Raw genomic sequence first — 14,734 nt, 5'->3', positions numbered from 1 at the left:
TTAGGGCCAGATCATTCAGGAGAGATGTTAGGAAGTATTTCTAAACACAAAGGGTGGTACAGGCTTGGAACTCTCTTCCACAAATGGCAGTGGATGCTAGATCAGTTGCTAATTTCTCAGAGATAAATAAATTTTTGTTAAGCAAAGGGACATATATGGAGTTAGGCAATATATCAGCCAATGATCTGATTGAATGGCAGAACAGGTTCGAGGGGCTGAATGGTCTACTCTTGTTCCTATGTATGTCCATGCTATTTTTACTACAACATACGATAGTTAATATATCTCTACTTGAAGCTTCGGACAGTGGTGGAAAATCTCACTCCCTACACAATTTCACCACCAAGACATTGAAGGTGAAGTACTTATCTGAACTTGCTCTTCTTTGTGGGGGTATTGATAAGTTGCTCATTTGCTGCAACCAGTTTTTATTCACAAAGAATTTTTATGAACAAGACATAGAAATCAAATGAAGTCAGTTTAAGTATGTGAGAGTTGAAAGTTCAACAAATCTGAATAAGCTGAGAAATGAAGCATGTATATATTAAAAATTTATTTAAAATAATTTCCATAGTTACAAATGGGTATTTTTCATGCAATATTATTGCTTGTTTCAGCATGATTCACAGCGGTAAAACTTCCAATACTGATGAGCTAAGACAGATTGTACATCTTTCTGGATTTGCTGTCAGTTAACAGGACAAAAGAAGGTTTATAGAAGCAATTAAATGTGAGGTTAATATCAGAAGCATAATTGTTTGAGTTATGAAATATCCTTATTAATAAAAATAAATAGTTTAAACAGAAACAGTCAGAGCATTTATATTAGCACAAATTTGATGGGCAAATAGCCTGTTTCTATGCTGTAACTTCCTCATTGCTCCATCATTGGCAGTCCTGTCTTCAGTCACCCAAATCCCAAACTCTATAATTCCCACCCTGAAGCCCTGTGTGTAGTGATTGTCATAAGGTCAGCCAGCTGGACTTCATAGAATATGAGCTCACTGATTGGACCAGATTAAGAGCCCCAATCAGGGATTCCTGGCTGACAAACATCCTGTCAGTCAGAGAGTGGACTTTGAAGAAGCAGTACTAGAGTCAAGGACTGTCCATGTGTAAATAAAGGTTGACCTGGTGTTGGAATACTGGCCTCTGTGCATCTCCCTACTTCAAGGTGTTACTTGTAACTCTTGTCAGAGTAAGCTTTTGGTCACCTAATCTCATGTGACTTGCTGTCAAGTTTTACCCAACTGCATTTGTGAGCTGCCTCAAGACAATTTGCTATTAAAAGCTGCTGTATAAATACAAGCTGTTTTGCTGATTTTATAATTAATTTCATTCAATGGACCACAGATCAAACTCTAATATATAACAATGTGTGTTCACATTCGGTTCATGGAAACACCTCCTAGTAAGGATGTCAAGCTTATTGTAGAATTTTACCAGCTAATAAACATCTGCTTTTGAGAATATTCTACATATTTTCATTCGTCACGTTGTTGATCATTTGAAAAAAAAAGAGATTGACCACCTTAGAATGGTTGTCAGGAAACAAATTACATCCTTTCATTTACAGTTCCTGTATTGTAACCAGAATCTCTGTGCCCTAAGAATTTGTTTTCTCACTGATCATACCCTCACGTTTAGAGCTCTCACAATGTAGTGCTAGGTGCTATGATCTTGTACATTATGCACAAAACTGTAGCAACATGATGTCAAAAGCACTTTCCTTTATTGGCCAAATGCAATTAGTTGGGTGGTGATTTATTCAAAATGACAAAGGGACTGAACTAAACAATGGTCAGGTTAGTCCTATTAAAGCTTGGGCTGCATGGTACAACACAATAAATTCTGAATGATCCTATCTACAGTGTTAATCTGCAAGTTATAATAAAAATGTCAGCAAGATTCAACTTTTCGTCTGACTGCAACAGAATCAATATCTTGATTAAATAATCATGATGGATTTATCTCATCTCTTCATATGAGGAAATATTACAGATAGTGTGCACAATGAAACAAATTTGGAAGGATTCTGATGAAGGAGTTTGTAAATTAAATATTTGTATAATTGATTTAGTTTTATATTATCAAATACAGTGCCCCAATTTAACTATTTTCTTAAACTGCGTGCATTCATTATGAATGTAACACCAATTGCAGGGCTCATTCAAGTGTGTATATCAACAGAATTGAAATTCAACAAAAAGAAATTATCTATACATTTGTAGTTATCAAATTGAACAGTTTAATTTCTAAATTCAGATGTAAAAAATAGTACTTCAGATCACAGTTAGAAAAATATTATAAATACAAGCAGCAAGCAAAGACAATATTTTTGTGAAAGGATAGGAAACATTATTAAATGACAGTTAATCAAGTTACTGACTCAGCAAATTCAGAAATAGGTTTAAGATTCCGTGTGGCCCAAATGAAATCAGGATCGAACAGTTACGGTTCAGCTGCAGTGAAGTGGCTGACTCTATTCCCACTGGGTAGGCAAAACTAATATATTAGAATTAAATGGCACCATTCTCCATATGGTTCAATCAAAACACATTTGTACCATACATAGATTGGTGCTGACACTGGTGACCACAGGAATTTGTTACATGATAAAAGTGGTCAAATGGGTTACTATCTTGAAGTTCGATGGCTTCGGGGAATATTTTGCACTTCATTTACACTCCACGTTATTTAAAGAATGCAGATGGATCACTTCTGCTGATTAAACTTCTCTTTGTACTGCAACCTCACTAACAAGATGGGGGAATAGATTACTGCTGCTGTCAATCGTTTCAGAGATAGTAGGAACTGCAGATGCTGGAGAATCTACATGCTGCTGTCAATCCACCTGTTTGCTCTCCATATACTTTCAAACAACTTATCCAAGATCCAATTCTACCTTGCATAGTACACAGTTGATCTAGATATTTTCTAATTAATCTGCTCAGGTATGTTATTGTTCACCTGTGAAGCAGGTTGGACTTGAACCCAAGCCTCTTGGCTCAGAGATAGGAATACTACCACTGCATTGTTTATCTATCAATACAACCTGCATTACAAACCTGTTTTCCATTGTTAAAAAGGAGAGGGTACATAGCCACTTTTGAATGATGCCATTCTGCAATGTAAATGCGCCACAATATCAGTTGACACCCTGGTAGACAAGCATCCCTTGCCAAGTACAAATACTATAATCCAAGTCTTGTTGTGATCAAAACAAGTGGTATTTATACAACACCATTAATGCAAGGAAATGTCCTAAGGCACTTCACATGAGCATCATATAACAATGTACAACACTGAGCCACATAAGGCAACAATAGGTCAGAAGACCAAAAGCTTGGTCAAAGAGAAAGGCTTCAAGGAATGTCTTACAGCAAAGAAGCAAAGTTGAATGGCAAAGCAACATTGGTATAGAAATCCAGAACTTAGGACCTTGGGTAACTGCAAACGTGGCAACCAATGATGATGCAGTTATAATTGGGAATGCACAATAGGACTAAATTTGAGCACAGATATCTCAGAGGGCTCGGACGGCAGAGACAATTACCGTGATAGGGAAGGGCAAGGTCATAGAGGGATTTGAAAACAAAGATAAAAATACTGATAGTAACAGGTATTTTTAATAAATAGAACATCCCCTGACTGTTTACTTCACCACCGAAGTGCATTGGATACTACGCTAAGGAAAAGGAGGGATGTCTGATAGAAAGTTGAAAGACCTCTTTTCAAAGCTATTGATAGAGATGTACTGTTTACATCTGTGTACACAAGTTTCCTTGTCAGAATGGTTAAAAACATTTTACAACACAGTCCTAGCTGACGATTTTGAAACCACTAAAGGAGATAAATATATAAATGGTCAGGGAAATTTATAAATGCATTCTAAACAAGCAAATCCTATTGCCAAAATTAATTCAGTACAGAATAAGAAAAAGACAAAATTTAAAATGAAGTAATCCCGGAGAAGGAATCTAAATGGTGCAGAAAACTACGGCGTTATAGCATGTACTGATCAGTTTATATAATGTATGACTTCTTAATGCTTTCGGCCAATTAAATCATAGGATGAAGGCATCACTGGTTAGGCCAGCATTTATTGCCCATCCCAGAGTGCTGTTAGGAGTCAACCACATTGCTGTGGATCACATGCAGTCCAGACCAGGTAAAGACAGCAGATTTCCTTCCCTAAGAGGAAAGGACATTAGTGAACCAGATGGGTTTTCCCCAACAATTGGCAACGAACGCATGGTCATCATTTGACTCTTAATTTCAGAGTTTTATTGAATTCAAAGTCCACAAGCTTCCATAGCGGGATTCGAACCCAGGTCCCCAGAACACTACCTGGGTTTCTGAATTAATAACTCAGTGATAATACCACGAGGCCATCGTCACCATTTCAATGCCATTATTGAGTTACCATGAAGAATCTCCTTCTCAACCTCTCACCTTGTTTGCGGCATGGTGACCATCAGGACTGTGGCAATTTTACTCTTTTGGGGGTTATTAGCTCAGTTGGCTGAATGGCTGATTTGCAATGCAGAGTGATGCCAAAAGCACAAGCTCAGTTCCTGCACTGGCTGAGCTTACCAGGAAGGATTCTTCTTCTCAACCTCTCCTCTGGCCCGAGGTGTGGTGACCCTCAGGTTAAATAACCACCAGCCATCTCTCTCTAATGAAAGAGCAAACCTATGGTTTGGTAAGACTATCGCAACCTTACTTTAAACAGGACTCAAAAATGCGTTTGCAGATGACATGAGAAACATATTTCAGGATCCACAATGGGTATTTACCATTCAATGTTACACTGTAAATATTCTTAAATGTGATTCCATGGCTTCAGAATACCTTATAGAAACAATTTTTTTACAATGTTACTATTTATGTTATTCATTAATTAGAAGCAATGCAGAAAAATTTGAGCCTCTGGGATCCAGACAAAAATTACACTCTTTTTTAATTGAGGTTTTGCCAATGGTGAATGAACATTGAACCTTCAGAGATAGTACTTCAATGCACCATCGCCTATCCCAAGCATATTTACATTTGGTTTTAAGGCAAGGTTTTCCAGAGAGTGATAATTAAGTATGTCCTTCTTTAAAACAAAATCCAGACCATTAAATTAATATCACTCCGGGGTTTGGGATGAATTACATACTTGAAGCTTTGCTGCCAACTGCACCTTGCCCATACATGCTTGCATATGTTAAAACATCTTTGCAAGTATTTCTTCTCCTAGAGTATACAGTGGATTGACAGGGGAAAAGAATGAAAAACATGAATGTCCTTAGAAACCTACCAAACAGCCCCATTCTCATAAAAGTTTCTTCTGGTTCTACATTGAAGTTGTCCCACTGTAACTCCACAGAAACCCATATGCTGAGAGCAAGACAGCGAAAATGAAATAAAATTTGTCCGGCTTGGCCTACATTGAATGAAAAAAATGGTTAACTAACTAGAGATTGAGTGACCTCTACATAAAACATGGAACCATAAACCTGTCTGCAGTGCAAACTTACTGAGGTGGCAGAGCGAGTGTGGTAGGCTGAACCTTCGGCCGGCGTTTTGCAGATACACCCATTTGCATCGCCGAACGTTTCAGTGACTGTTGGTTTAACAGACTGGAAGCTAGACCGGCATGGTACTGAAGCTGTAAAGAAAAAGGAAATAAATGGATATAAATCAGATTAAGAGCAATATATAATGAAATCCAGGCAATATGTTAGATCCTAGCAGATAGCAAGCTTTTTCTGCAGTAAAATGTGCAACATTAATAACATCTTAAAGAAGTATTTTCTGAGGACTGTAGAATTTGAGGGTTACGGAAAACCACAGCTAATTGTTTAAAAAAATGAAAACTCAAAAGACTCTGTCTTTTCTTTCTATGATCCTGTACTGTACCACATACACCACCTGCAACTGGCCTGCTCTCAGACCTCTGTCAATGACATTAGTAAATACACAAAAGCAATCAAAGGATCAATCTTCTATCAATTTTCAACAACTGCAAAGTACCTGACCTTTGCTGACTGTCTCCTAGAGAAACATGACCAAAATTGAGACGGTGTCTCCAAACCCTCATCACACCATCCAGAGGCAGACATGTGGAAATCCTACAAGTTCGATAAGCTCAGGCAGCAGACCACATGGCATTTCTCAATGTTGAGATAATCACAAAGCTGTTGTATTTCTAACAGTTGTTATTAACAGTAATAAAATAATTCCATGACTGTAGGAGCAAACTGAGTCATGTAGTTATCTATAAACATCTTGTGGCAAGGAAATCTTCCTATCAACCCCAATAAACAGATTAAAAACTGCCAAACCACCAATTTAAATCCACTTACTACAATTACAATGAAATATTGAAAATATAGTATACTAGGACCCTGCATAACCAGACACAATACAGAAATATTATTCTTCCTTTCACAATATCTTCAAAATAAATTTTATACTTAATTATTAAATTTTGTTTTTTTTAAAATCAGTTTCCTTCTTTAAATTACAATTTAAGAATTCGGCAAATGTCATTAAGATCAAGACGGATAATCTCTCGTGACATTTTAGCAATGCATATCATCCAGCAGAAACAATAACAGTACTGAATTATTTCAGAAAGGTGGAATTTGTTATCACAGATCAAAGTAGTAAAAATATAGAATATTTTGTCTCTCTGGCTCATCATCCCAGACAAACCTGCATCCTCTCCTATTCTGCATAACATCTTACTGGCTCTTAAATGATTGCAGAGTTCTGATTTACTACCTCACATGATCATTCCAAATGCTGATGAATTGTGTGAGGAAATGCTTCCTGCCATCAATCCTGAATGTTCCCATTTTCAAAGTTTTTGAGAAGATTCGTAGGTTAGGTTGTGGGTGAGGTTGAAGACTTGTTCGCTGAGCCGGTGTGTTTGATTACAGACGTTTTGTCACCCTGCTAGGTAACATAGTCAGTGTGCCTCCGGTGAAATGTTGGTGCTCTGTCCCACTTGTTATTTATATGCCTCTATTTGCTGGGGTGGTTGCTATTACTTCTGGTTTTGTTCTTCAGTAGTTTGTACATCAGGTCCAGTTCAATGTGCTGAACTCCGTTTAGAAACACATTGAACTGGACCCGATATTTCGAAATGCTCCCATTTTTGGTTTATGTCCCTGTCTTTATCCTGTACTCATGGTTTAATTGAAATTATTTTCCCACAGATGTTTATGTATTTCTTTCATGGGTCTTTAATTTCTCCCAGAAGATTGTGCAAGTGCACTGCAGAAGAAAAAAGGATGACATATACAAGTTTCACCATACATGGTGTCAAAGATTTGATAGACCTGGTTTTTTCCTATTATTATTCATACATTCACTTGGTGATATAGTTTCGGGATTTGCCTCACTATCTTCTTCTACATAAACACTAGGGTTCTTTTCTTTTGCATTATGGTGAATTCAATTGCTGATGTAATACTCAAGGTATTAGGGTCAGAGTACATTGGACTCAAACTGTTGTGCTACTGATTTTGAGAAATAGTTTGGCATTCTCATTTCTTTATTTGGACCAGTGTCATTCTTTTCTTATAATGTTCCAGTGGTAGAGCAGCTGGAGAAGGTTTAATTATGTTAATAGTACTAGATAAATATAAAATGGGTTCCTCACTGAACATCTTAGGCCCAAACATTTCCTACAGCTTTATTGATGGTATTTAAGAAAAATTAGAAGTGGGATGCTTGCTGATGATTGTAGTGATCAAGTCCATTTGTAATATATAACAAAGCAGTCAACGCTTGCATTCAGGAAGACTTGGACAACATCCAGTTTTGGGCCAGCACATAACAAGTAATACCCGCATCACTCAACTGTCAAAGTTGACCATCTGGGAATAAAAGAGAAACCAACTACTCTCCTTGACCTTCAATGCATTACCATCACCATATCTCCTGCTGTGTACAGTCTGGTGATCACCACTAAACAAAAATGCCAGAGAAACAGCCACATAAATGTGATAACTACTAGAATCAGTCACATCTTACCATTAATTGCTTCAGGACTGACAACTATAACATGAAAAATCTGCTATTGCATACCAAAAGAAAAGAAACAAGAATGATTCCAGTTAAGAGAGAATATAACAAACAGGATAACCAAGATAAACTGGGGACATTACTTCAGCAACTGAGAGGTGACCTGATCGAGATCGTGAAAGTGATGAAGAGGCTTGATAGATTAGCTACAAAGATGTTGCCACTTGAAAAGGATTCAAAAACTAGAAAGCCATAAGAGATATTTACTAATAAATCCAATTGAGAATGAAGTATGACCTGGAGACAGCCAGCTAAATCAAATCAACCTCCCTATCACTATATTCACAATGCTGTACAATTGAAATACCGAATATGACCCTGTAAATTGCGCCAATGGCTCCTAGCCAGACTTTCTAAATAACCAATACTGGACTTTGTGAATAACCGACAGTAGACAGCGGGTTCATATTTTAAGCAAAAGAATTAACAACTTATTAATAATACATTAGCTTTAGCAGAGCAAAGTTAAACATGCCTATGACTTAAAGCCAACCTTCTTTGATCCTAGACCTCATTCACACAAAGACAGACAAACAGATACAGTTCAAGGATAATTCAAAAAGAAAACTAAATACGATGTAACTGGCCTGTTCATTAAGCAGTTTCCACAATCCATGAAATCACAAGCATGTGGAATTATATCTTGCTTGGTTTCTGAAGACACTGGTCAATGCAAATTGCTTCCAGTGGCTCTGAGGAAGAGTCACTTAATATTTATAGCTCAAATTCAAATGCCCAGATCCATCCTAGTTTCAGCTTTGAAATTGACAAAATTATATCCTATTCATATGAATGGGAAATAATTGGAATTCTGGTACTTTACCACAAACACTCCCTCCTGAAACTTTGGTAACAACCTTGCATTTGAAGGAAGGTTTTTTTTTAAAACACTTTAGATCCATGGCTACATCACAGGCTTTCCATTACAACATGCAGCATCACTTCCTCAAAAAACAAAAGACATTTGATCAGGCAGTTGCTGGCTCTTCTAAGCCCAAGTTCATTGTTATTTTTTTCACAAATATGGTCCCCCAGTTGTTACTGCTGTTCAATTCTATTATTCATATAGTTATTTATGCAAGACCAAAAGGTCTTCATTCAGGTAGATTTCTTGTCATCTTTTAGAAGGTGGTTCCCAATTTCTCCCTTTTCAGTTCCTCACATAAACAGTATTTTATAGATTCCATCTCCAAGAAATATAATCTATTCCAAGAGTTACTATTTGGGGGACTTTATGCATTCCAATGACAAGGACATTGCTTACTTAGAAAATCAACCATTTTGTATAGGAGTTGTTTTTATTCTTCTACAGTACAAATGCATTTAACATCAAGGGATTTCATTTTTCACCATACTGTAAGAGTATCTTCCATTGTATACACTGCATAGCATTTCCAATTCTCTTGTGATCAAGAAACTTTTTTTCCCCTCTGTTCTTCTGTGGCAGGTCACTGATTCTTCACAGTGGTTTCTATCATGTTTCTCCCTGCAGAGTTGTTACCTCCATTCTTGTATTTATTTTACCTCATTTTCTTTGGTTAATTCACTTAGTCCCATTTGCTTCATCTAGAGACTTACTTGATCCTGCTATGTATTTGTCTTACATGCTAATATTTTGTCTTTTAAAATAAAATCATTTACCCTCAAATGTTTGTTTGGATTCTATTCTGCAGTCAATTTTAGTTAAGGCCTTTCCTCATCCCTTTGAAGTTAGTCATTATAAAGTAGTACTGTGTACAAAATATGAGCTTAGTTCAATTTATGCCAATCCAAAGACTCAAAGAAAAAGTGCATTAATAAGAATATGCTCCAAAAAATGTGAACATCTGTATAAAAAGATTACAATTCGAAACAAGAGTAAAAAATTAAGAAAGAGTTAGTAAAAATACATCTATTGTAACAGTACTTTAGTAATTCCTTTGTCTTCATGATTGACCAATTAATCATTCATTACACTACCTTTTATGCTTTCCCCTTCATTTTCAAGTCAATCGTCTCTCAGATTCATCCCAAGGAACCAGAATCTCTCTCTAGCTTTTCTCACATCTCCTCACACTGACTGTTGGAGTAAATATATCTTGATTTATACTCTTCCTGATTTATACTTAAAATGTCTAGAATTTGTGGGCTATAATTCTGCCTGAGCCCAAACGTAGTACAATTTTTTTCAATGCGCTGTTCAGATGTAGAATCCAATTTCTGTGAAAGGAACTTTTAGTCAGAGTTGCTATCAATTGGCAGTTTAATGCTTCTGCTTTGGTGATGCACATAATGAAACTTGTAGTGAGCCAAAATAATCCAATAGCCTCATTAATTAACCCAGCTGGCACTGTTCGTGATTGAACACATAATTCTAACTCCTTTAGAAGATTACTATTTGTGAAAAAATGTACCTTATGCAGTTAGCATGTCACCAGGCCTATAACACAGCAGCTTGGGCTCTCTTGTGCCACTTCGTGGTTATCCAAGTTGATTGTCTCTCGGAGCAAGACAGTCATCACATGTTGAATGAACCCAAGATCAGAACGTTCAGTCATTTCACTATCAACAAAGTTATTAATTTAAATAGCACACCCGAGACACGTCACACTATTTGAACATTTCAAAACAAATTCTGAATTGTGGACTGGTTTTACCATCACTACAAAATTTGCATTACCCTTCCAGATTAGCAATATGGTCCTGATCATTTAATTAAGTGTAGTTTCAGAAATAATTTGCCAGCCATAAACAATTGTCTGCCAAATAAGCCATCCTAAACAAGAAAAAATTCTGTTAAATCAAAGCCCCACCATAAGTTATTTCTTTGAATTCAAAATTATTTATAAAATTACAGCAGTGTTTACATTCAATTGCAGTCAATTCTTAAACAGCCTTGGACCTAGTAATGACTACAAGAAAGTTGTCTTTGTATTTTCTGGGGCTAAATATACTGAATTATTTTCTAGCTGAAACCTAATTTCATTTATTGCTCATATATATCTCAAAAAAAAAACCCTCCCTGTATTTACACTGAATAAGATGCAATTTTTCTTCCTCTCCACCAACCACAAATTATTTTTACACAGCACCTACTTACATGAAGAGGATGTCTCAAAATGCTTAAATCTAGGTTAACATCTGGACAATTTCAGAAGAAATGAAGAACGAAATTGGTACATATCTCAATAAGGCCCTTTGATTCAATGTAGCTGAAAAACACAGCTGCTTCAGCCGAAGATAAAGAGCTCCCAGCCCTCGTCCATACAGTCCGTCAACACTATTGCAAACCCTATTGCTCTTCAGCCCTGCTATGCTAACTCATGTCATCGCTCAACCCATCATAACCCCCTCATACTATCCATGCAAATTCAATGTCAACTCACGCTATTCATGCCACCGCTATAGCTGCTCACTCTGTTTCCACCACCAGCAGACATCTGGAGCCATGTAGAGATGAAAACAAAACATCAATGAAATACAGCTCTCACTCAGTGATAAAAATCAGACCCCACATGATAAGCTAATCCTTTATTATCCCCTTTAAACTGAATCAACTGCAATCTCAAAACCTCCTGAAGCAATTGTAGGTTTGAAACTCAGTGAAGCATTCATAATGGCAAAACAACAGCTTTTAGGAAAATGCCACAGAGTTCAATTGAATTGACCTGACCAGGTGGTTACTGTTTATTTATAACCTGAAACAGATCTGTCAAAGCATTGCAGAGAGTTTTTTTTAAAATACCCAGTAAAGTTGCAGCCTTTTAAAGAGAGAGCCATTTCAAAAAAACACTTCAGATCATGTCATTCATGCAGATGTTATGTCTTTCAAGAGTGTTGTGTTTACTGCCATCAATTTATGAAACCCTTTTAATCTCCAAATCTTCTCTAGCCCAATAACCCTTCAAGTTATCATCTGCATTCATCTAACTTTGAACATTCTTGATGCACCTTCAGATGCCTCGGCCCTAGGCATTGCCTGCCTACCTACCTTTTTCCACTGCTCTGTCTCACCTTCCTCCTTTAATACAAATCTTTAAAATGTACTTAATTGACTTGGCTTTTATTCGTCCGACCCAATATCTCCTTATGTGACCGACTGTCAAAACTAGTCTTACAATGATCCTGTGATATTCCTTGGGACATTCTATTACCTCATAAACAACAATTTATATTTACATGATACCTTTTATTATCCAAGTCCCGGCGGACACTTCAGCGCATTTATGTGGGAGTATTGAACAGTTAGAGGTATAATTCATTTTGTTAAACACAAGAAATAAGTGCAGGAATAGACAGTACAGCCTGTTAATCCTGCTTGTTAATTTAATATCATGCCTGATTTTGCGTTTCAACTTTACTTTCCCACTATACCCCTCATTTACTTGATTACATGACATGAAAAATCTGACTTTCCAACCTTAATTGTATAAAACATTAGAGCATCCCCAACCCTCTGGAGTGCAGAATTCCAAGATTAACAACCACTGGAGTGAAGTAGTTTCTCCTCTTCTCATTCCTAACAATCGGTCACTAATTCGGAGACTATGCCTTGTTTTAGATACCCCAACCAGCAGAAATAATTTCTCAGCATCCAAATTATTGGGCCTGATCAGAATCTTGTATATTTCAATGAGATTGTCCATCATTTTTCTGAATGCCAGAAAATCCATTCACCCTCCCAATCCCCTCATTCCAGGGATCAATGAGATGTGAAACAGAGCTCTTGTCTGTCCTCTAGGAGTAAAAGACCCATGGTACTATATTGAAAAATAAGCACGGGAAGTCATCCATGGTGTCCTAACCAACGTTAATCCCTTGATCAATATCACAAATTAGGTAATTTTAACATTTATTGTGGGAATTTGCTATGCACAAACAGTCATATTTCCTACACAAGTGACTATACTTCTTTATACTTTGTCAGCTGTAAAATTCTTTGGAAGGCACTATTTAATTACTAGTTCTTTTTATCCTTTTAGCTGGAAGCTTTAGTTCCAGTCTACGACAGTTAATTTAAAGCAGAATCAAAAACACTAGCAATAGCAACTCTAGCGACTAACACAAAATTGCAAATTGTTCACCAACTTATCTACAATAAAAAGAGTAGTCTACTAAGGTTCATCACTTTATTCCAAAGTATTTACATAATTAATATTAAAAAAGTCAGATACAAAATCTTAGATGCCTTATGGATTATGAAGCCTAGCAACTCAACAAAGTTGTTGTACCTTTACCTGGTCAAATCTGTCTTCTAGCTAATTCTCCACATTTTGTTTTTAAACCTTGTTATCTCAGATTCTCCAGCATCTGCAGTTCCTACCATCTCTGAAACAACCTCAGCTTGTTTTTCAACTCAAAATGGAGCCAACATTTAACAAATACATGTCTAAACAATCATTTAGTTTCCTCCTTTAACCGGGGAGACATTTCAAGCTTTGGTGTAAAAGCCACAGGACACATGAATTCTCATCCAACACATATAATAGAGACCAATAAAATCATCTATAAAGCTTTACTGTCAGTTTTAGGGTGTCCATTTCATTATTTAATCAGCTTCTAATTTAGTTGATTGAGTAGAGTTTGGTAATGGTAGCAGATCTCTCCTACAGATCAGGCCACTGACACTGACAAAGATCGATGGTACTCCGAATATAATCAACTTTGCTTTGACCATAGGCTTCTGTTGGACTAACTGCTCATTCAGGAGCAATAAATATTTCGTTTTGCTTGGACTTCCATAATGGGAAATCAATTAATGTTGAGATGAACAGGTTTGAAAGACAATGTTTCAAAATGTCAGCAGCTTCAGTTTCGATCATTACCAGTCAAATTTGCAACCAGAGCAATACACACTGGAGTTTTTATATAAGTGAGAAAGTGAGAAGTTGGCCTCATTTCTTTTGGCTAATAAGACAGATCCTTCTTGATTGCAAGCTCAGCTGTTTGCTGCTGCAGACTTCAAAATGCAAGCCTTTTTTTTAAACTTTGTACAAAAAGCTACTCTAGCATTACTGCACGAATGATTAGCAACTTGAACAATGCAGTTGGTGATTGACAAAGCATACATTTCAATTCCTCTCATTGGATGGGGGCTGGTGGGGGCAAAGAGAGAGAGAGCGCGTCATTACACAATTCTCCAATGTATATTAATTTAATTCTACAAATTCCAAAAGCAGATGTGCATGCACTATTGTTCAGCTCCAAAGCTGAAAGACACCTATCCCAATAGCTAAATTTCTCAAGAACTATTTTGCAGAGGCAAAAACCCTCATGAACTTTTGAATTGCTTTGACTTGCTCAGTTCTCAGTCACTATTGATTCAAGATAGTCTTAGTTCAGTCATCCGATGAATGTAAATAGACTTGATAGGATCTAAGGCACAACGAATCTGTACTTAGAATCCCAGTTTAATAGCAATATTGCCATTAATGTCAAATTGCACCAATTTTGTCAGATTCTATACTTTGAGTTAGAAGAGAATAAACACCACATAATAAGCAGCATACACTTGTAAGCAATTTACATCTGGTAAGAAATCTCACAGCAAGTGTAGAACGATAGCAAAAATAATGGAAAGGTGGCCGAAGGTACTGGCAAAGAAATATGACAAAATATTTATACTGTGAAATCAGGCCACTCATCCAAAATGTTGCACATTCGTCTTCTTGGT

The 14,734-nt window shown here is 36.7% G+C and overlaps 1 protein-coding gene across 1 annotated transcript in view; it reads right to left on the bottom strand.

Moving 5' to 3' along the window:
- med27 (mediator complex subunit 27) overlaps positions 1 to 14,734 on the bottom strand; it is a 233,217-nt gene that overhangs the window by 129,366 nt on the left and 89,117 nt on the right. The window contains exon 3 of the mRNA XM_048613701.1: positions 5,526 to 5,656. Within this exon, the coding sequence (XP_048469658.1) occupies positions 5,526 to 5,656 (131 nt within the window). The remainder of the gene's footprint in view (positions 1 to 5,525; positions 5,657 to 14,734) is intronic.

Source organism: Rhincodon typus, chromosome 28, assembly GCF_021869965.1.
Source record: "Rhincodon typus isolate 14 chromosome 28, sRhiTyp1.1, whole genome shotgun sequence".
NCBI classification, from domain to species: domain Eukaryota; kingdom Metazoa; phylum Chordata; class Chondrichthyes; order Orectolobiformes; family Rhincodontidae; genus Rhincodon; species Rhincodon typus.
The sequence above is the reverse complement of the archived record's forward strand: the minus strand, read 5'-3'. Positions and strand labels throughout refer to the sequence as shown.